General features: G+C 41.9%; 1 protein-coding gene across 3 annotated transcripts in view; it reads left to right on the top strand.

Moving 5' to 3' along the window:
* Positions 1–3437: 3437 nt before the first annotated feature.
* Positions 3438–22519, top strand: part of LOC123759844 (mitochondrial outer membrane protein SLC25A46) — a 137060-nt gene continuing 117978 nt past the window's right edge. For 2 of the 3 annotated variants that reach the window (XM_069317585.1, XM_069317597.1), the window contains exons 1-4: positions 3439–3807; positions 6963–7265; positions 16572–16675; positions 19437–19615. In XM_069317585.1, coding sequence (XP_069173686.1) covers positions 7046–7265; positions 16572–16675; positions 19437–19615 — 503 coding nt within the window. In that variant the 5' untranslated portion in view covers positions 3439–3807; positions 6963–7045. Of the gene's footprint in view, positions 3808–6962; positions 7266–16571; positions 16676–19436; positions 19616–22519 lie in introns of all 3 variants that reach the window. The other variant, XM_069317593.1, reaches the window with a different exon arrangement.

Genomic DNA, 22519 nt, shown 5'->3' with positions numbered 1-22519 from the left:
TGCTTAACTCGATTCATACAGCTCTTGATAAAAATGAGTTCCCTGTTGGGTTATTTGTGGACCTGCGTAAAGCTTTCGATACTGTCAACCACCAAAACCTTCGTCTTAAATTACATCATTATGGTGTCAGAGGACACTCCCTACAATACCTCAAATCCTACTTTACTGACAGGCTCCAATGTGTTTCTGTGAATAATACAATTTCTCCCACCCTACCCATCAACATTGGTGTTCCCCAGGGCAGCATACTTGGCCCTCTCCTCTTTCTCATCTACATTAATGACCTTCCAAATGCCTCCCAACACCTCAAACCAATCCTATTTGCTGACGACACAACCTTCATTTACTCCAGTCCTGATCCCCTTGCTCTAAATGCCACAGTAAATACTGAGCTAAATAAAGTCCATCTGTGGCTAACTGCCAACAAACTCACCCTTAACATTGACAAAACTTTCTATATTCTGTTTGGCAATAAATCCTCTAATCAAATAAATCTCAAAATAAACAATACCCAAATTTGTAACAAATTAGATGGCAAATTCCTTGGCATTCTCATTGACCACAAGCTGAATTTCCAGGGACACATTCTAAACATATCAAAAAAAGTTTCAAAAACTGTGGGCATTCTTTCTAAGATCAGATATTATGTACCCCGCCCTGCCCTGGTGACTCTCTATTACTCCCTTATCTATCCATATCTCAACTATGGTATTTGTGCTTGGGGCTCTACTACCCAAAATCACTTACGTCCTCTAATTACTCAACACAAAGCTGCTATTAGGACAATATCCAATTCTGGCCCCAGACATCACTCGGTACCCCTATTCAAATCCCTGAATATGTTAGACATTAAGTCACTGCACATTCTCTCATGTGTACTATACATATACAAAACGCTAAATTGTAATGCCAATCCTGATCTCAAAAGCTTCATAGAAGGTTGTAACAGAACCCATGAGCACCACACCAGAAATAAATACAGTTTTGATATTCCTAGAGTACGACTTAATCAAACCAGAAATGCTCTACAAATCAAGGGGCCCAGGATGTGGAATGACCTTCCCAACCATGTTAAAGACAGTACCTCTCTCAACCAGTTTAAGGTAAAAACGAAGCTATACCTAATAAATTCCCTGTAACCTACCTTACCTCTCTATTGTCAACCCATGTATGTTTTTTTTTTGTTTTACAAATCAACGCTGTTTTAATGTAATTTTCTGTAATAATTTGTAATTGTATTTGTGCTGTTTTTTCAACAATGTTCCCCCCTCTTTTACCTCTATTTTTATTTGTACTCAACGCATTTTTTTCTTTTTACCCATTAGTTTTAAGCTTTAGTCAGTAGTGTTTTTTCCTGCCCGAAACGCTTTGCGTAATAGTGGCTTTAGGCATTGTATGTACTAGCTCTTATCTATAAAGCCAACAAACTTTGTAAAATCTCTTTATGTATGTACCTTTGCCTAAATAAAAATTATTATTATTATTATTATTATAACCATCAAAGTTAACTTCCTCCTCTTCGCTGATGTCATATAACTGGGGTCGTAGGGTGGGAGGTCGCTCAGGATCGTCCGTCGTCGTAGGATCAGGTTGTGGTGCGGCTGGTAACTGGGGTTGTAGGGTGGGAGGTCGTACAGGATCGTCCGTTGTCGTAGGTGGCGGTGCTGCTGGTAACTGTGGTCGAAAAGTGAACTGCGTAGTCGGCGGATGTGTCTCTGGATTTAGCAGTGTTGCAGACGTTGAGACCAAGCCTGGAGCAGAGCAGAGAGCTGAGTGAGGCCGGAGTCGTGGAGCTCTGTGGGAGAGCGTGGCGGCTCGATTGAGAATTGTGAGTGTCTAAACTCGGGGAGCGAGAGCGTGGCGGCTCGATGCGGTCGTAGTCTGCTGTCTGCTCTGTGTCGAAGCTGTAGCGTCTTGGGTTGATTAGGACTGTACACGCCGAGTACTACATTGTTGACTGTGGAAATTGTAGTCTGATACCAAAAGATGTAGGCAGTGTGTGGACAAGCTCGGTGTAGCAGGAGAGAAGAATGTGCATAATTGTTGCGTCCTTGGGTCGCTGGTGGAGCATTTAGATCCGGGGCGGATGGGCTCGGGCACCAGGACATTAGGAGGTAATGTAGGCACGTAGTTAGGACAACGAGGTAATCACTGCTAGAGCTGAATTGTCCTGGAGGCGACGAAGAGTCGGAAAAGCAAGCTGTAAGTCCTGTACTGCGCAAAGTGCTTGAGTCGGCAGAGTATCAGAATGCAGTGAACGTGTAGATGAATCTAACGAAAGAGCAGTTTTCGTGGGCGCCCCTGTAGAACAAGCAGTGCCCTGGCAGCGACGGAGAGTCGGCAGGACAGGCTGTAGATCCCACATTATGTAGTTACTGATGAAGCTGCCAGATGAGTGAGTAGTGATCGTGGAGCAGCAAGCCGTAGTAGATGAAAAGGCAGAGACGATCGCGGTGAAAATCATAGCTGTGGCGAGCGTGTTGGCAGCGTTCAGTGACAGGTGGCAGCGGTCCACAGCAAGCAGCAGCAGTAGAGGTCCAGTAAGAGTCCATGTTGTAGTCCATCGTGGCTGGGTATCGTCGAAACTCTCTGGGGTCACCAATGAGACGGTTCTATTGTTACGTAAAGTATGGTGACAAATAAACACAGACACTAAGATACTATATATATATTTGGTCGAATATACAGAAGTACACAGGTGATACGTTGGTGTGAGTTGAGCGCACTGAGCGTTGGTACAGTATCTCGCAAGTGTCTGCTCTAGACCACACTTGAAAGTAGACTAGTTAATGTTTGCTATTCTTGCCGCTTATATTGCTCGGGCAACACCTCACCGTGCTGCCCGGGCAACGCCTCACCTCATTCATCTCCAAAGGTTGACAGGAATATTAACACTATATTTGGAGCGAGTATATTATTGGGATAATCTACTCGCTACAGTCTTCTTCATGCCCGAAACGCTTTGCGTAATAGTGGCTTTAAGTGTAAAAATAATAGTGTAAAAATTTATTGTATGTATGTACCTTACCTAAATAAAATATTATTATTATTATTATTATTATTATTATTATTATTATTATTACTATTATTATTATTATTATTATTATGTTTTGTGCGTTTAATCATGTTTGTGGGCATTCGGATGCGTAGTGTTTACGCTGGCGGGCGGCGTTCTTACGAAGCCCGGATTATGGCCATCCGGGCGCATCCGATCCCACGATCGTCGTCGCCCCTAAATCAACACAACATTATGTCCATCACATCTCTAAACTTCATTTAATAACTATATGCCTGTTAAGTAGAATATTTTAAATGTTAGTAACATTATATTATGTTTTTAATATTGAGCAATTATATATATACGAAACGTTCAAATTTGGTGTCCGTAATGGTAAAAATATGAGTGCGATCCGTCGGCTGTACCGACGGATCTAGTATCTAGTATCCGCGAACACACGAGGGAGACGGAGGCGTGATCAGCTGTTTTGTGTTGTTCCCCGTCGTCTGCTGCCGCTGTGTTCATATAGAGCACTCCTTTGAACACTGAACACTCCTGTGAGCCCCGAGCACTCCTGTGAGCCCTGAACACTCCTGTGAGCCCTGTACACCCCTGTGAGCCCTGTACACCCCTGTGAGCCCTGAACACTGGTCGCCCCACCTATGGGAAGTCGTCGCTGTGTAATCCAGATATCAGGAGCTGCAGTTGTGTTGGCTAGGGTTGTGGACGGGTGTTAGTGGACACTGGAGGTGCAGCGACGTTGGAGGTCGTCAGGGGCGACATGCTGATCACTCCTCACCCACCACCAGGTAACACAACACCTGTGGCTGCCATGGGTGTGTTGGCAGGGACGGTGAGCACCTGTGGCTGCCATGGGTGTGTTGGCAGGGACGGTGAGCACCTATGGCTGCCATGGGTGTGTTGGCAGGGACGGTGAGCACCTGTGGCTACCCTGGGTGTGTTGGCAGGGACGGTGAGCACCTGAAGCTACCCTGGGTGTGCTGGCAGGGGATGGTGAGCACCTGAGGCTACCCTGGGTGTGCTGGCAGGGGATGGTGAGCACCTGTGGCTGCCCTGGGTGTGTTGGCAGGGGACGGTGAGCACCTGAGGCTACCCTGGGTGTGCTGGCAGGGGATGTTGAGCACCTGAGGCTACCCTGGGTGTGCTGGCAGGGGATGGTGAGCACCAGTGGCTGCCCTGGGTGTGTTGGCAGGGGACGGTGAGCACCTGAGGCTACCCTGGGTGTGCTGGCAGGGGATAGTGAATGGTGAGCACCTGTGGCTGCCCTGGGTGTGTTGGCAGGGGACGGTGAGCACCTGAGGCTACCCTGGGTGTGCTGGCAGGGGATGGTGAGCACCTGTGGCTACCCTGGGTGTGCTGGCAGGGGATGGTGAGCACCTGTGGCTGCCCTGGGTGTGTTGGCAGGGACGGTGAGCACCTGAGGCTACCCTGGGTGTGCTGGCAGGGGATGGTGAGCACCTGAGGCTACCCTGGGTGTGCTGGCAGGGGATGGTGAGCACCTGTGGCTGCCCTAGGTGTGTTGGCAGGGACGGTGAGCACCTGTGGCTGCCCTGGGTGTGTTGGCAGGGGACGGTGAGCACCTGAGGCTACCCTGGGTGTGCTGGCAGGGGATGGTGAGCACCTGTGGCTGCCCTGGGTGTGTTGGCAGGGGACGGTGAGCACCTGAGGCTACCCTGGGTGTGCTGGCAGGGGATGGTGAGCACCTGTGGCTGCCCTGGGTGTGTTGACAGGGGATGGTGAGCACCTGTGGCTGCCCTGGGTGTGCTGGCAGGGGATGGTGAGCACCTGTGACTGCCCTGGGTGTGTTGGCAGGGGATAGTGAGTACCTGTGGCTATCTTGGGTGTGCTGGCAGGGGATGGTGAGCACCTGTGACTGCCCTGGGTGTGTTGGCAGGGGATAGTGAGTACCTGTGGCTATCTTGGGTGTGCTGGCAGGGAACAGTGAGTACCTGTGTCTGTGTTGGGGGTTCCTGGGGCTCATGGGGGTGGGGGGAAGAGTCTGCTTGGAGTGCTTGGACTCTCTTAATCCTGCCTGGGCCTTTGTGCCTTCTGAGCAGGGTTTGTTGTTGCAGGCTGTTTTTTTTTTTTATCTTCCGTCCCTGTATGAATTTGAGTTGGGTGCAGCTCTCCCCCCTAGGGTTCATTTTTGATTGCCTTTGGGTATCTCGGATACATTTTTCCTGTGGTTTCCTTCTTCTTGGATTCCTCTGCAGAGGTTCGGGAGGTCCTTGATGCGTGCCTCCAGTGAGACCCGGTTTACGCCTCGATAATGGATCTGACTTCTTTTGAGTTTGGTTCTTCTTCCCCATGGTAGGTGCATTACGAGGTTCCGGAGTCTTCGTGGCTCCAGGAAGACTGCCAGGAAGTTGTCTTCTTCCTAAAGAAAAAGAAAATGCAGAATAGAACGAGTGAAGAGCAGAAGTGCAATAGGCACAATCAGAGAACACTTTATAAACATCAGAGGTCCGTGGTTGTTCAACGTCCTCCCAGCGAATATAAGAAATATTGCCAAAACAACCGTGGATATCTTCAAGAGAAAACTAGACTTTTTTTTTTTTTTTTTTTTTTTTTTTAGAAAACAGTGCTGGACCAAACGGGCTGTGGTGGGTATGTGGGCCTGTGGGCAGCTTCAAGCAACAGCCTGGTGGACCAAACTCTCACAAGTCAAGCCTGGCCTTGGGCCAGACTTGGGGAGTAGAAGAACTCCCAGAACCCCATCAAGCATGTATCTCTTTTTCTTGAGCTTGGCATAGATTTTGCTGGACCCGCATGCTTGAGTGGTGAGAGGGTTCCTTGGTGTTGCAGGTGTTCTTGGGGGGGCTCATTGGAGTTCCTCAATGAGTGCCTCTTCACCCCTGTGCTTTCCTGTGATGTGTGTCTTTATCGGTTACGTGCTCAGGTCCCCTCTCTTTCGGCTGCCTTGGTAGATGACCATTGAACTCTGAGTCATTTATCTTCCATCTTGCACTTCGTCGGTCTTCTCGAGCTGTCCTCGGATTGACTTTCGGAGGATGTGGAGGTGTTGAGTGGAGGACCTTCAGTCGGTGTTCTGGTTTCGGCTGCCGTGGCATTGGCTGCCTTGTTAAAGCTGTTTGCCCCCAATCCTACAGGAAGGGGTTTCTATGTCTTTTGCCTCCTGTCTTGCATGTCGGCAGGCTGTCCTTGCTCTTTAGATTCTGCTTAGGCACTGGCTTTACAGTTTTTATCTTTGTTCTGTCCCCCCGTTATTTCTGGAGAACTGTGTTATTAGGTTTTTGGCATCAGCTTCATTCATTTTGAGTGATTCTTTTGTCATGTCTTTTAGCTGTTTTAGTGGTTTGTTTTCATGAACCGTGCAGTTGTTATTGTCTCATCTATTTTATGGTTGCTTTCCCAGTGAGGGTGATTGTAACAATCACATGCTGTCTGTTCCTCTGGGAAGGAAGCCAGGTTCTGGCTCTGGTTCCTGGTAGTCTAACTGCTTATGAACTGACATGACTGAGTAATGGCAAGGTTTATAGCTTCAGCAATATAGCTTTAGGGAGCCACTGGATCTCTCTCAGAAATGAGTGTTTCATTACATTCACCACTGTTTTTGGTTTTGTATACGCAATTCTGTACAGAACTTGTGTAGGCAGTCATTAGCGATTCTCTTAATTTTTGTTGCTCATTGAAAGCGAATGACGACTACTGTATTTCATTTGTTGCAGACTTAACTAATGAACATGTGGACTTTTTCAGAAAATGGTTTACAACATTTAATATACAAGATTTCAAAATTTTTTGTGGTTGAAATAACTAAGGAAGATAATGCAGATTGAGGCCACCCAAATTAGAAAGTTAAACTTTAGGAGAGAGCATGGTATGAGGAGGATATAAATTAGAAAAAGAACTGATCAAAATACTTTATAGTCTGCCATAGCCTAAGTGTTGACTGTATTTCAAAATATAATATATTTTTCAGGCAAAATTGAATGACCTGATAATGAAAATTGTCATTCAACTATAAAATTGGGCCCTCTGTCAGTGCAAAGTAAAGCATATATTATGGCAGGACTTGATGACTACCAGTTTTTCTCAAACCTACGTGAGAGAGATACTCCATTCTGGCAGAAGACATACGAAGATAAAGAAAGACCAATGGATACACCAGACTATTACCGGCGCCCCACTGAGTTCCCTCAAAATCTACTGAACCCTGCACATGGTTCCCCTCAAACTGCCAAGCCAGCTGTGCCAAAAACCCCTGATCTGGATGCATACAGAGGTAATGATTAATTGTACTTATTGGAAAGCTTAAGTAAATTTTTCTATGGTGTTATGACGTGATTATATACAGTACTTTGTGATTCAAATTAAAAATACACTTTACATAGAGAATTTAAAATATAATCCACTTGGATTACATAAAGTTGAGTACATAATTGATGCATTTCTGGGTTTCAAGAAAAAACACTTCTCTCAAGTTCTTGTATTCCTGTGTGATTGTCAGGATGAACTTAGCCTTTTGTGCCTTTCATTACAAGAGAAGCAATTGTCTTGCCAAAATTTGGTCTACAACCGTCAGACTTATCCAAAGTCTGCTCATCTGAATATTTGGGTTATCTGTTAAAAATTGTGGCCAGATATTGTTCTGGCAAAACTTTGTCATATCTGGATTGAAATTTGATTTCAAATTTTAATCCAGATATGGCTTTGCCATATCTGGATTGAAATTCTGGTGATTGATTGGAGGTTTGGCTGAATAGTGCTGACTGGTATGGGTTCGAAATCCAATCTGGATAACTTTCTGCTAAACTTCACTATATCTGGACAGAAATCCAGAAAAAAGGAGATTTTGCGAGACACTGGAAAGAGGCATGGGCCATACTGTATTAATCGAGTACAGCATTGGCTTGAGGCGCAGGGTATGGGAGGTATTGTAGTGGGTGGTTGCAAGGTACGGGGTGTTGGAGGAGTCAGAAGGGACTGTCTAGGGGATGAGAAGGCCTATAATCTGTATTGTATAGAATAACCAAGAATTATGTTAAAACAATTCATTACAGTAAAAATTAAATCAATATTATCTAATATTGTAACAAATGCAAATTTTGTAAAAACTGCATATACAAGATAAAGTTTGTAGTTTGCTGCTAAAATTTGGGGATTTGTTTTCTGGCTGGCAAAAAACAACCTTGCCTCCAACAGCCTTGTCCTGGCTGCAGTCTTTTGTTGTTGTCAGTCTCAGGTGATTTGGTGGTTGCTCTAGCAGCTGTGTGGGAGCCTCTGCCTTGTCCTCCTGATTCACCTCTTGGGCAGAGTTTGGCTTAGGAGATTGTGTTAGTTCCTCTCCGGGCTCTCCCTGTGCCACTGTTATGACTGTTGGGTTCGAACTCCATTAGCCCTCTGTCGGCTGCTGCTGTGTTGCCGGCTTCCTCTTTGGGCTTTTTGGGGTTCGATCCCCTGGTGCCTTCCTCCACCTGCGTTCGACGTTTTTACGGATGCCTCGGCTCTTGGCTGGGGTTTTGTCACCAGTGATCATCTGCCCGATTAGGGGTGTTGGTCTTTTTTTTTGGCAGGTGCATAGCACTGTGCTATAGTTTGCAGCTGTGTGGCATGCACTACAGAGGATTTGGATTTCTTTAAGCTCCGCAGTCCAACTCCATTCGGATTACTCCCCTGGTTCATTTTCTCAACCAGAATAGTTCGCTTCGGTCCCTGCCTTCGGTTCCTTCGTGTCTTCACAGAATGAACTGTCAATGCCGCCTCCTTCCTCTGAATCTGTAAGACATTCGGTCGCTCGGTTGTGGACCTCTTCACACCAGCTTGGTCCCGGCGTCTTTCTCTTTACGTGGCGCTGTTCCCCAATTGCGAGGTCCTTGCAGTAGACTCCTTTAGGCTGGACTGGTCATGGTGAAGGGTTTCTGTGCCTCTTTCCTTTGGTCTAACTGTTACTCCAGTCCTGGTTCTGTGGAAGTCCTATGAGGGAGAAGGGGATCCTTCTGGGTTCTTAGTGGCTGGCCCAGCCTCGATTTCTGATGCTGCTTGCTTAGTGTCCAAACCCGGTCATTTTTCCGCAGTTCCACATCTTCCAGAGGGTCAGTCCAGTCACATGCTTCGCTGGTTTTAATCTCCTCTGCTCTTTGCTTCTGGAGTTTTTGACATTTGGAGATTTGCCTTGTTTCATGAGATTGCGTGGCTTTGTTGACGTATCCCACCTGCGGTCTTCTTCGGAGTGGTGGTGTGTGGTGAATGGATTTGATTACCTGCCTAATTTATGGAAGTTCCAGGGATCATCATCCCTGCAGCCTGGTCTCTGACCAAGCCTTTGCCTTCCCCACTTGTGAGTTGTTTGCTACTCTCTTTCTTCCTCTTTGCGTTCCTTCATTTTATACAGTTCTTCGTCTTTTCTCCTTTAGCTTCTCTTGGTTCTTGATTCTCTTAACTTCTTCATCTTATGTCACCTCTGTTGCCTTGTGTTCTTTGTTCCTACAACGCTGGCAGGGCCACTGCAGTTTGCATTTGGGGTCAACACTTCCTTAGCTCTGTTAAGCAGGCTGTTTTGGGTGCTGTTCACCTCCAGTCTGCGTTGTGTCGCTTGGGCTGGATTGTCCTTTGGCCCTCGTTTCTTCTTTGCTTTTCTGAGGGAAACCCCGTCGGCTCCCCGGAGTTATCCAGGCTGAATGGATACGTATAACTTTCTGGCATAAATCAAAGTGCTTGGAGTTCTTGCCTACCGGGAACCACGAGCCAGAACCTGGCCCCCTAAGAGAGGCACGAGGAGCAATGGCCTATAGAAAACCCCCTCCGTGTGGTTGGGCGCATTCTATGTATGCCATCGACTGGGATATGCACCCAGAAAGATAGAAAATCAAAACAAACCCCTATTCTGGTGAAAATATTGCTACCAAAAGCCAAACAGAACAAAAGTTCTGTCCACTACCAAAAGTGGACAGAACTCCCTAGACAAAATTATCAAACTAGCATGACGTCATCACGTCACCTTGCTGCCGTCTGCGCAACCTCCCCCCTCCCCAGGAGGGGGAAGGTGGAGCTCCAGACCCTCCGAGCTGGCGATCCAATCGACAGTTGGATTACTGATCAGTCGGGTGCCTTTGGCTCCGGTTTTGTTTGTTCTGTGCCTTGTGGTGTGGACTGTCTCTACAGCCCACACCAAAAGTGTGGTCTGTAGAGACAGGTTCTCTAGACCTGTAGAGGTCACAAGCCCACAGAACTTGTAGATCACAAGTTCTGTGGGCTTGTGGTGTGTGAACCAGGAGAGAGATTCCACGGTACTCGGGCTGCATGCGCCAAGGGCTCTCTTCCCTAGGTGCCCTGTAAGTACTGCCCTCGGGGCTTGGGGCCACCTTCCACAAGTCACCTTGGGATCTACCTCCGCTGTGTCCTTTACTGCTTGGTACTTGGCCGCCCCTGAAGTCAGCTGGGGTTTGTTGCCCTTGTTTGTCTCTGGGTAAGAGGTATTTTTCGTCACTGGTAGGGGCGCGGGGTACTGCACAGCTAATTTTCACCAATAACAGTGGCCGGCTCTGTTCTGCCTGGGTACGTTGTCCTCTTACAGGGTTTTTCTTTTGTTTTATGTTTTTGCCTGATGGGGGAATCTGCCTTTGTGGTCCCCCTTTGCTGTTCTCTGGGTATTTATACTTATATTTTCTGTTTAGTAATACTCCCCGCTTGGCCCCCAAGCGGGGAGTATTAGGGGAGTATTCAAAGAAGAGACGGAGGGAGGGTGGAAGAGAATGAGGGAGGGTAGAAGAGAGTGACGGAGGGTGGAAGAGAGGGAGGGATGGAGGAAGGAAGGGAGGGAGAGAGGAAGGGAGGGAGGGAACGAGAGAGGAAGGGAGAGAGGAAGGGAGGGAGGGAGGGAGGGAGGGAGGGAGGGAGAGATGAAGGGAGGGAGAGAGGAAGGGAGGCAGGAAGGGAGAGAGAAAGAGAGGGAGGGAGAGAGGAAGGGAGAGAGGCGGAGAGGGAGAAAGGCAGTGAGGGAGGCATTGTTGAGAGGGAGGGAGGCTGTGAAGGAGGGAGGGAGGTAGTGAAGGAGGGTGGGAGGCAGTGAAGGAGGGAGGGAGGGAAGCAGTAAAGGAGGGAGAGAGACAATGAGGGAGGGAGGCTCTCCTCTCAGACTCAACGTAGGCAGGACATGAGATTCACACACTAAATTAGTGGTAAAGTTTACAAATCTTGAAAGGACAATTTAACTTAACCTAAATAACTATACATTACAGAACTCTATTTTTTTCTTATGAAATGATAAAGCTACCCATTTCATTACGTATGAGGTCAATTTTTTTTATTGAAGTTAAAATTAACGTAGATATATGACCGAACCTAACCAACCCTACCTAACCTAACCTAACCTATCTTTATAGGTTAGGTTAGGTTAGGTAGCCGAAAAAGTTATGTTAGGTTAGGTAGTCGAAAAACAATTAATTCATGAAAACTTGGCTTATTAGGCAAATCGGGCCTTGCATAGTAGGCTGAGAAGTGCATTCTGGCTACTAGGTACAACATTATATATATATATATATATATATATATATATATAATATATATATATATATATATATAAAATTTATTTATTTATATATATATATATATATATATATATATATATATATATATATATATATATATATATATATATATTATTAAATATGACCGAAAAAGTAAGATTAATAATTCTAACACGAATTTTCTCAATCTTTCGTACATTACGCTTCACTGTTGGAGGTAAATCAAAAATCACTTCTCCAAATTTCATTTTTATTTCTAGTCTGACGCGACACGGGCGCGTTTCGTAAAACTTATTACATTTTCAAAGACTTCACAAATACACAACTGATTAGAACGTATCTCTGATTTTATATCTACATTTGAGTGAGGTGGTAAGGGTGATGTGGCATTAACACAAGACAGAACAGGAGGGGATATTAATAGGGTATTAAAAGTATCAACACAAGACAGAACAGAAACAATGGGTATTGAATAGAAGTGTTTGTAGAAAGCCTATTGGTCCATATTTCTTGATGCTTCTATATTGGAGCGGAGTCTTGAGGTGGGTAGAATATAGTTGTGCAATAATTGGCTGTTGATTGCTGGTGTTGACTTCTTGATGTGTAGTGCCTCGCAAACGTCAAGCCGCCTGCTATCGCTGTATCTATCGATGATTTCTGTGTTGTTTACTAGGATTTCTCTGGCGATGGTTTGGTTATGGGAAGAGATTATATGTTCCTTAATGGAGCCCTGTTGCTTATGCATCGTTAAACGCCTAGAAAGAGATGTTGTTGTCTTGCCTATATACTGGGTTTTTTGGAGCTTACAGTCCCCAAGTGGGCATTTGAAGGCATAGACGACATTAGTCTCTTTTAAAGCGTTCTGTTTTGTGTCTGGAGAGTTTCTCATGAGTAGGCTGGCCGTTTTTCTGGTTTTATAGTAAATCGTCAGTTGTATCCTCTGATTTTTGTCTGTAGGGATAACGTTTCTATTAACAATATCTTTCAGGACCCTTTCCTCCGTTTTATGAGCTGTGGAAAAGAAGTTCCTGTAAAATAGTCTAATAGGGGGTATAGGTGTTGTGTTAGTTGTCTCTTCAGAGGTTGCATGGCTTTTCACTTTCCTTCTTATGATGTCTTCGATGAAACCATTGGAGAAGCCGTTATTGACTAGGACCTGCCTTACCCTACAGAGTTCTTCGTCGACTTGCTTCCATTCTGAGCTGTGGCTGAGAGCACGGTCGACGTATGCGTTAACAACACTCCTCTTGTACCTGTCAGGGCAGTCGCTGTTGGCATTTAGGCACATTCCTATGTTTGTTTCCTTAGTGTAGACTGCAGTGTGGAAACCTCCGCCCTTTTCCATGACTGTTACATCTAGAAAAGGCAGCTTCCCATCCTTTTCCGTCTCGTAAGTGAAACGCAGCACGGAACTCTGCTCAAATGCCTCCTTCAGCTTCTGCAGATGTCTGACATCAGGTACCTGTGTAAAAATGTCGTCAACATACCTGCAGTATATGGCCGGTTTCAAGTTCATGTCGACTAAGACTTTTTGCTCGATGGTACCCATGTAGAAGTTTGCAAACAGGACACCCATGGCGACCCCATCTACTTGCTTATACATGTGCCCATCCGGGCTCAAGAAGGGTGCCTCTTTAGTACAAGCTTGGAGTAGTTTCCTCAGAATACTTTCTGGCATGTCAAGAGGAGTACAGGCTGGATCACGATACACTCTGTCGGCTATCATTCCGATTGTCTCGTCCACAGGTACGTTGGTAAACAGCGATTCTACGTCCAACGAGGCTCTTATCCCTGTGGCCCGTGTGCCCCGCAGTAAGTCCACAAATTCCTTTGGAGACTTCAGGCTGAAGGCGCAAGGAACATAAGGAGTCAGCAGGCCGTTGAGTCGCTTTGCCAGTCTGTACGTGGGTGTGGGTATCTGGCTAATGATTGGCCGAAGTGGGTTTCCAGGCTTGTGCGTCTTGACATTTCCATACGCATATCCAGGTTTATATTCCCCAATGATCTTTGGCAGGTGGAGTCCGGATTTCTTGGCGTTTACAGTTTCGATCAGTTTGTTGACCTTTGCTTTTAATTCGGCTGTAGTGTCCTTCGTTACCCTTTGGAACTTAGTTTGGTCAGAGAGTATGATGTTCATTTTCGCCAGATATTCGTCTTTTTTAAGAATGACATATATTGGCGACTTGTCACCTCTCCTGACAACTATCTCCTTGTTCTCACGAAGGCTTTTAGCTGCCGCTTTAAGCTCGGGGGACAGTATGGTGCTTCTGTAGTTGCCTCGATTCTTTCCTCCTTCTGCAATAAGTTCTGCTTGTAAGGTATCTTTGGTAGTGACCTTCTTTTGTGTCTCGAGGTCGAATATGTCGTCCAACAGAATTTCCAACTCTACTTTCCAGCTCCAAAAAACCCAGTATATAGGCAAGACAACAACATCTCTTTCTAGGCGTTTAACGATGCATAAGCAACAGGGCTCCATTAAGGAACATATAATCTCTTCCCATAACCAAACCATCGCCAGAGAAATCCTAGTAAACAACACAGAAATCATCGATAGATACAGCGATAGCAGGCGGCTTGACGTTTGCGAGGCACTACACATCAAGAAGTCAACACCAGCAATCAACAGCCAATTATTGCACAACTATATTCTACCCACCTCAAGACTCCGCTCCAATATAGAAGCATCAAGAAATATGGACCAATAGGCTTTCTACAAACACTTCTATTCAATACCCATTGTTTCTGTTCTGTCTTGTGTTGATACTTTTAATACCCTATTAATATCCCCTCCTGTTCTGTCTTGTGTTAATGCCACATCACCCTTACCACCTCACTCAAATGTAGATATAAAATCAGAGATACGTTCTAATCAGTTGTGTATTTGTGAAGTCTTTGAAAATGTAATAAGTTTTACGAAACGCGCCCGTGTCGCGTCAGACTAGAAATAAAAATGAATTTTGGAGAAGTGATTTTTGATTTACCTCCAACAGTGAAGCGTAATGTACGAAAGATTGAGAAAATTCGTGTTAGAATTATTAATCTTACTTTTTCGGTCATATTTAATAATATATGTCTACAGGAAAGACTGCTACCAAAATATACTAATATATATATATATATATATATATATATATATATATATATATATATATATATATATATATATATATATATATATATATATATATATATATATATATATATATATATATATATATATATATATATATATATATATATATATATATATATATATATATATATATATATATATATATATATATATATATATATATATATATGTCGTACCTAATAGCCAGAACTCACTTCTCAGCCTACTATTCAAGGCCCGATTTGCCTAATAAGCCAAGTTTTCATGAATTAATATATTTACTATAATTTTTTTCTTTTAAAATGATAAAGCAACCCTTTTCTCTATGTATGAGGTCAATTTTTTTTTATTGGAGTTAAAATTAACGTAGATATATGACCGAACCTAACCAACCCTACCTAACCTAACCTAACCTATATTTATAGGTAAGGTTAGGTTAGGTAGCCAAAAAAAGCTAGGTTAGGTTAGGTTAGGTAGGTTAGGTAGACGAAAAAACATTAATTCATGAAAACTTGGCTTATTAGGCAAATCGGGCCTTGAATAGTAGGCTGAGAAGTGCGTTCTGGCTATTAGGTACGACATATATATATATATATATATATATATATATATATATATATATATATATATATATATATATATATATATATATATATATATATATATATATATATATATATATATATATATATATATATATATATATATATATATATATATATATATATATATATATATATATATATATATATATATATATATATATATATATATATATATATATATATATATATATCATGAAAATAAACACGTGAATATATAAATATATATATATATAAATATATATATATATATATATATATATATATATATATATATATATATATATATATATATATATATATATATATATATATATATATATATATATATATATATATATATATATATATATATATATATATATATATATATATATATATATATATATATATATATATATATATATATATATATATATATATATATATATATATATATATATATATATATATATATATATATATATATATATATATATATATATATATATATAATTTATTGGTGTATTCTGGCAGCAGGTTTTCTTTTATGCATGTCTCATTGAATATGATAGCATATTCCGTATTTACTATTTTCTGATTTAGGGCTTCTATCCCTCTTACTAATGCTCTTACATCAGGGCTCAACTGGAAGAGGAGTTCACCAAAAGTCATGTTGTTTTTAGGTGAAGAAAAGAATTGAATAACTGAAGAATATATTACACTAATTACAAAATTGCACAACGTTTCGAACCTCCATGGTTCATTCTCAAGTGAAAAGAAATTACAAAACTCGTTAATTTATACCAGTACGGGGTCAGGTGATAAAACAAGTACAATAAAGGTAAAGACAAGGGGGGATACATAGGGGATGAATAGGGGATAAATGGGGGACGAAGCACATACAAAGATTAATCAGGTGTAATAGCCTAAAATCTAAGTGGCACTGCAAGTCTCTGGCTTTGAAATTAGGGGCTAAGTCCTGCCCGTGCTTAAATTGGCAAATTGTTTGGACATCTGGAGATTGGAGATATGATTGGCAAATTGTCAGGATTTAGTGGTGATCCTAGCAGTTTGAATGATCCTGCAGGAACATTTTTATTCTTCCCTGTAGCTTCTGTGCTTGTTCCTGTTCAATGAGCATCATGAAATCATATGTTAGGGAGAGGTTAATGATGTGCTCAAAGTAGTTTTTGATGAAACTTAAAGCTTGATTTATTTTAATGTTCTTGACCTCAGATTTATCCCTCATTCATTGTCATATTTTAATGGGATACAGTTGTTAATTTCTTGTAAAATATTTTATTTGTTCTTAAAAATAGTACAATGCAGATAAAAGAGTAGCATTGTCTAATGTAATATGTTTTCAGATATTCAAATGGAGAAGTACGGGGAATTATCAATCAACATAGTCAGCCTGTGTGCCGAAAATTTACTTAGCCATCCCTTTATTGTGGTTAGAAGACAGTGCCAGGTATGAAGATGAATTTATTTGTGTCCGTTAAGTGCCAGCACTTGTGCGCGGTAAAACATGTCAACAAATTATGAGTATTTCTTTTGTATTATACTGAATATCATGAGAAGCATATAATTTCAGAAATGCAGGAATTTTAATATAAAAATATATTTTAGCTGTGTTATAAGGGGGGTTGGTACTATGTTTTTATGACAGGTGGAATAGAACTATGATTTGACCATAAGTTGATTAGTGCTGCTCATTTATAGATGGTACTGTATTTGTAACCTATCAAATTCAAATATAAATTCAGAATTTTTAGTCATTAATATTTTATCATTTATAGTTGAGTTAGTTCACACAAAATTGCAGTACATGTAGCACAACTGTGTTCAACCAGTATTCAACATAGGTGCTATTCAATAATCCAATATTTTGAAAACCTATTAAATGTTGAGGAACTGAATTGGCTGTAAATAATCATCATCAAATCCCTCTGCATAAAAAGCTTTTTGATTATAGTATAGTTTGATCATACTGTATCTAAAATTTTTATTTTTTTGGCTGCTTTGACTTCAGTCAGACATTGAAGCTGATGCTCCCAATCTCCAATGTTGAAATTAATGCTAACTCAAGTCATTTGTTGTTTTGGGTAAACATTTTCTATCATAGGTTTTAGTGAGAAAGTATTTTTAGCATGGTCTTTCTAGGCTGGTCCACATAAGCTTCTTGTGCATTAGCTCTAGTACTGCAGAGGCATCCACAAAACTACCAGACCTCTGGACTTCACTGGTTTACTGAACACCAGGATTAGATTGCTGTGCTCAAAGGTAAAGGACTGTGCAATTTGCCTAGACAGGCTAGGCAAATTGCCAGTCTGTCAGGCTAGATATACTGCCAGACTTGTTGGGCTGTCAGGCTAAACAAACTGGATGTAGACAGTTTTTCAGGCCAGACAGGCTGTCAGGCTAGACAGGCTGTAAGGATGTACTGTATTTGCTGCACAGAGTCTGTGCCACAGATTGCCAGACTAGACAGAACAGTGGTTCAGATTGCCAGACTGGACAGGACAGTGGTTCAGATTGCCAGACTGGACAGGACAGTGGGTCAGTTTGCCAGACTAGACAGAGAACAATGCGTCATATTGCCAGACTAGACAGAGAACAATGTGTCACATTGCCAGACTAGACAAAACAAGGATCAGATTGCCAGACTAGACAGAACAGTGGGTCAGATTGCCAGACTAGACAGAGAACAGTGGGTCATATTGGCAAAATAGCCAGAACAGGGATCAGATTGCCAGACTAGACAGAGAACAATGCGTCATATTGCCAGACTAGACAGAGAACAATGCGTCATATTGCCAGACTAGACAGAGAACAATGCGTCATATTACCAGACTAGACAAAACAGGGATCAGTTTGCCAGACTAGACAGAGAACAGTGGGTCATATTGCTAGACTAGACGGAACAGTGGATCAGATTGCCAGAATAAACAGAGAACAGTGGGTCATATTGCCAGACTAGACAGAACAGGGATCAGATTGCCACACCAGACAGAACAGTGGGTAAGATTGCCAGACTGGACAGAACAGTGGGTCAGATTGCCAGACTAGACAGAACAGTGGGTAAGATTGCCGGACTAGACAGAACAGTGGGTAAGATTGCCGGACTAGACAGAACAGTGGGTAAGATGGCCAGACTGGACAGAACAGTGGGTAAGATTGCCAGGCTAGACAGAACAGTGGGTAAGATTGCCAGGCTAGACAGAACATTGGGTTGGGATGGTTATTTCCACGGAAATGTGGGTGACATTTTATTTCTCACTTAACTTGTTCCAACTGTCTACCACTCTGTGAAAGTGAATTTTCTTATATTTCTTCTGCAGCTTTGTTGAGTTAGTTTAAATCTATGACCTCTTGTGCTTCAAGTTTCAGGTCTTAGGAATTGTTCCCTATCAATTTTGTCAATTCCCCCTTACTATCTTGTACATAGTGATCATATCGCTTCTTTTTCTTCTGTCTTCTAGTTTTGGCATATTTAATGCCTCTAATCTCTCCTCGTAGGTCTAGTCTTTCAATTCCGGGAGTCATTTAGTTGCACGTCTTTGCAGCTTTACCTAGACCAGGGTTAATGCTAGAGGCCACCAAGAAAAGAACACTTTGTTACGTTCAGTACTTGATTTGAGATTGTACCAGGTTCCAGCATCAATTCTATTGAGAATTAGCATGCCTTTTGCCAAGGACTTTGGCTTACCAGTAGCTTTGAGCTATATTTGGCTCTCAACTCTTGATTGACATTTCACTTCAGAGGATGCTTTGTTATTAATATTGTTGTTCTACCAGGATTTTACATGCTCTGTAATTTTTTTCTGGGTTCCAAAAGTTGTCCCAAAATAAAGGCTAATTAATGATTTGAAATTATTGAAAGTCTCCCCCTTTCCCCAAAAGCCAGTTAGCTCCTCAACAATTTAGAGTTATTTGAACCATTAGTTTCCTCATTTAAGTAAAGGTTATTGACTTCCAGTCATGGATGAGTCAAGTACTCTTGTGTTATATCTGTATGATGCTTATTTTGTCAGTTACAATTCTATTCATGGGTCAGAGCTTATTCCTGTGGCATAAAAGAGATTTCATAAGATGTATCCTCAATGTGGCATCCAAATCAAACTTTCTGTGGGGATCCCCGTCAGCTCCTTGAAGCGTCAGGGCGCCTCTGGGGCTCCCCCCAAAACTGGCGTTTCATTACATTCAAAGCTGGTTTCCCCCCCTCCCCCTAGGTGAATGTAAATAGTCAGCGTTACCATGTCCTGCCAATAACACTTGTGCCAGCTGTGATACATATGCAAGGATGTCAAGGTTTCTCTGCGTTTTGGAAAGGTCTGGGGTCAATACTTACAGTCCGAGGCGTCACCATGGCTCTAGAAGACTTCATTTCAAAATTTACACCATGGCCCAAGTAAGGAAATAAATTAATATTGTTTTTGTTAATGAATTTGGTTATATATTTTTAACCTTTATATATTTTTTGGGGGATGCTACAATTATGATGAATATTATATATACAGTACAGTAATAATAATTTTCAGTTTTATCAATATACAGTGGTACCTCGCATAACGATTGCCCCAAAAGACGAATATTTTGGGTAACGAACGGCCCGATCGGCGTCAAATCGTCCCGTATGACGAACACTGGTTTGAGTAACGTCAACACCACATGGTGGGGTCGCGCTGCTTCTTGCACATTCTTAGATGCCTCCGACGATGCACATAAATTATGTTGTTCTTGTTTAAAGATGCTAATGATGCTGGGATATAAAAGGGTGACTGCTGAGATGTTGCAAAGCATTGACATTTTTGTAGGAAAAAAGAAATGAAATGTCTGATATACAACAAATGTCAAAAAGGTTCGTTCGGTGTTCGGCAGGTAGGCTGCTCCATTATAACAATCTTTCTTTGTTTCAAATGTGTTCCATTTGTTTTTTATTTGTCATTTACGTCTCAATAATGGAGAAGCCTACCTTACATACACTGAATAAACCATTATGACATTTTCCTTTCTTCAAATGTGTTCATTATTTATTTTTCATTTGTCTTATAGCAAAAGATTCGTTCGGTGGTCGGCAGGTAGGCTGCTCCATGTTTCTTACATACAAAAAACGTAAATAATAAAAAAATGAAGAATTTTGAAAACCAGTACAAATGTCAAAAAGGTTCGTTCGGTGGTCTACAGGTTGGCTGCTCCATGTTTCTTAAAAAAAAAAAAAATAAAAGAACTGTTGAAACAATTTGAAAAATGGACAAATGTCATAAAGGTTCGTTCAGTGTTTGTCGGGTAGGCTGCTCCATTATTGAGACGTAAGTGACAAATACAAAACAAATGGAACACATTTGAAACAAAGAATGATTGACATAATGGAGCAGCCTACCCAACAAACACTGAACGAACCTTTTGCCATAACGAATATGAAAGACAAGGGCTGCTGGCTGGGTTAGTACTGCGTGAGCAACCATTTGTGGCACACGTGCCTCTGGCTCTCAAATACCTGTCTCACACGGTGTTGAAAGACTGCGCTCAGTCGGTGCAATTCAGACCCTATTGTTTGAAGAACATAAGGGTCATAACATTGGTGAAGCTAGGCGCAATAAGGGCTTAACACAACGGTCGGATGCCAGTGATACAGCACCTATGAGGATGATACAGCAAGCGTATCCAGGTGTAGCTCTGAGCCCCACCCTTGCCATCTCTAATGTATATAGATGATACATAGATGAATCGTTTTCTGCGTTCAGTGATGATGCATCTGATACAAGTAGCATAGATGAACAGTGTTAGCGGCTTCCATGGTGGTGGTGTTCATTGATATTTTCAAGAATACCTGAATCTCTTCCTGACTGATGGACACTCTTTGAGGCTAGCTGAATCTCTTCCTGTGTGGGACCTTACAAAGCGATCTTTTCAAGACTACCTTACAAATTGAGCTTTTCCTATAATCGTTTCAATACTACTTTATGCTTTACAAGCTTGGCTACATACCACCTACAAGTACTAAAGCCAAGGGTGCACGCGAGTGCGTTATTTGCAAGCACACAGAACGATGAAACAGGAAACGAAAATCTATCTGTAGCTGGTGCAAGGAGAGCAAAGTTGCGCTATGTACCATGGACTACTTCGTTGACTATTACCCACCTCCAAAGTACTGAGTGTGTAATACAGTGTGTTACTGTGTAAATAGTATGTGAAACTGTACATATTGTAATTTTAGTGAATTTTTACCACGTAATATTGTGACAATAAACATTTATTGTGGACACATTACTGACACATGTATCACAGTTTCATGGAAAATTATGAACATTCTACTGTATACATATTGTAAAGGTCACAAATATGCATCATATACGATAAAAGAAACAAATAAAACCGCATTGGAAATGCATAGAAAAAGTATTTGAAAATATATTTGTGGCAACACGCGGTGCTTGAATGGCCTGCGCGACCGTGTCTGGGAGCTTCACACACAGGCGACCAACCCCTGATGACGTCACAGCGCACCTTGTCCACGCCCTCACAGCCAAAGTAAGTGGAATTTGGTAATTATTTTTACATAGACATGTTCAGGGACGGTAATTTATCATTTTACAAAGAAAAATTATATTTTGGGGAACATTTGATGCACATTTCATGCACACTAGGGAAATTTTACAATAAACACAGTGCATCACACTGGTTACATGGGGGACACTCGTTTTGTATGACGTCCGTTTCACATGACGAACATGGAACGGATTAAATTCGTTATGCGAGGTACCACTGTACTATTCTTTTACAACACAGTTCTTTGAAATACAAAAATTGATATAATTATTGCCAATTTGGATTTTTTTTATTGCAAAAACTGATTGATGATGAAGACAATAGATATGGTGGGGAACAATTGTTAATAATTAACTGATGTAAAAGAACTAAAAAAAGGGGTAATTGTATTATTACACAATAATTAAAGTGTTATAAGTACTGTATATCAGCTACAGTAGCTATATCTTTGATTTACTATTTGCAAATGCATTAATATAGCAGGTATACTGATGAGGTTTGCACTATAGTTTTGGTACCTTTGTTGCTAGTTGACTAGTACCTCTCCGAACACACTAGCCTGAGGTGTGCAGTTACCACAGTGGTGCAAAGAGTGATGTGCTCCTCACTTAGGTGGGTGAAGCCTCATTGGATCAGGCCAGTAACTGGATGATTGACTGTTGGGCAGACTTCCTTGCCCTTGGCTAGGGGACCTCGGTGAACTTAAAAGACATTTCTATTCCTGATAATGAAATATCAGTATAAAAAACAAGAGTATCTATGA

Source organism: Procambarus clarkii, chromosome 8 (genome assembly GCF_040958095.1).
Source record: "Procambarus clarkii isolate CNS0578487 chromosome 8, FALCON_Pclarkii_2.0, whole genome shotgun sequence".
Taxonomy (NCBI): domain Eukaryota; kingdom Metazoa; phylum Arthropoda; class Malacostraca; order Decapoda; family Cambaridae; genus Procambarus; species Procambarus clarkii.
This window is presented reverse-complemented; position numbering and strand designations above follow the sequence as displayed.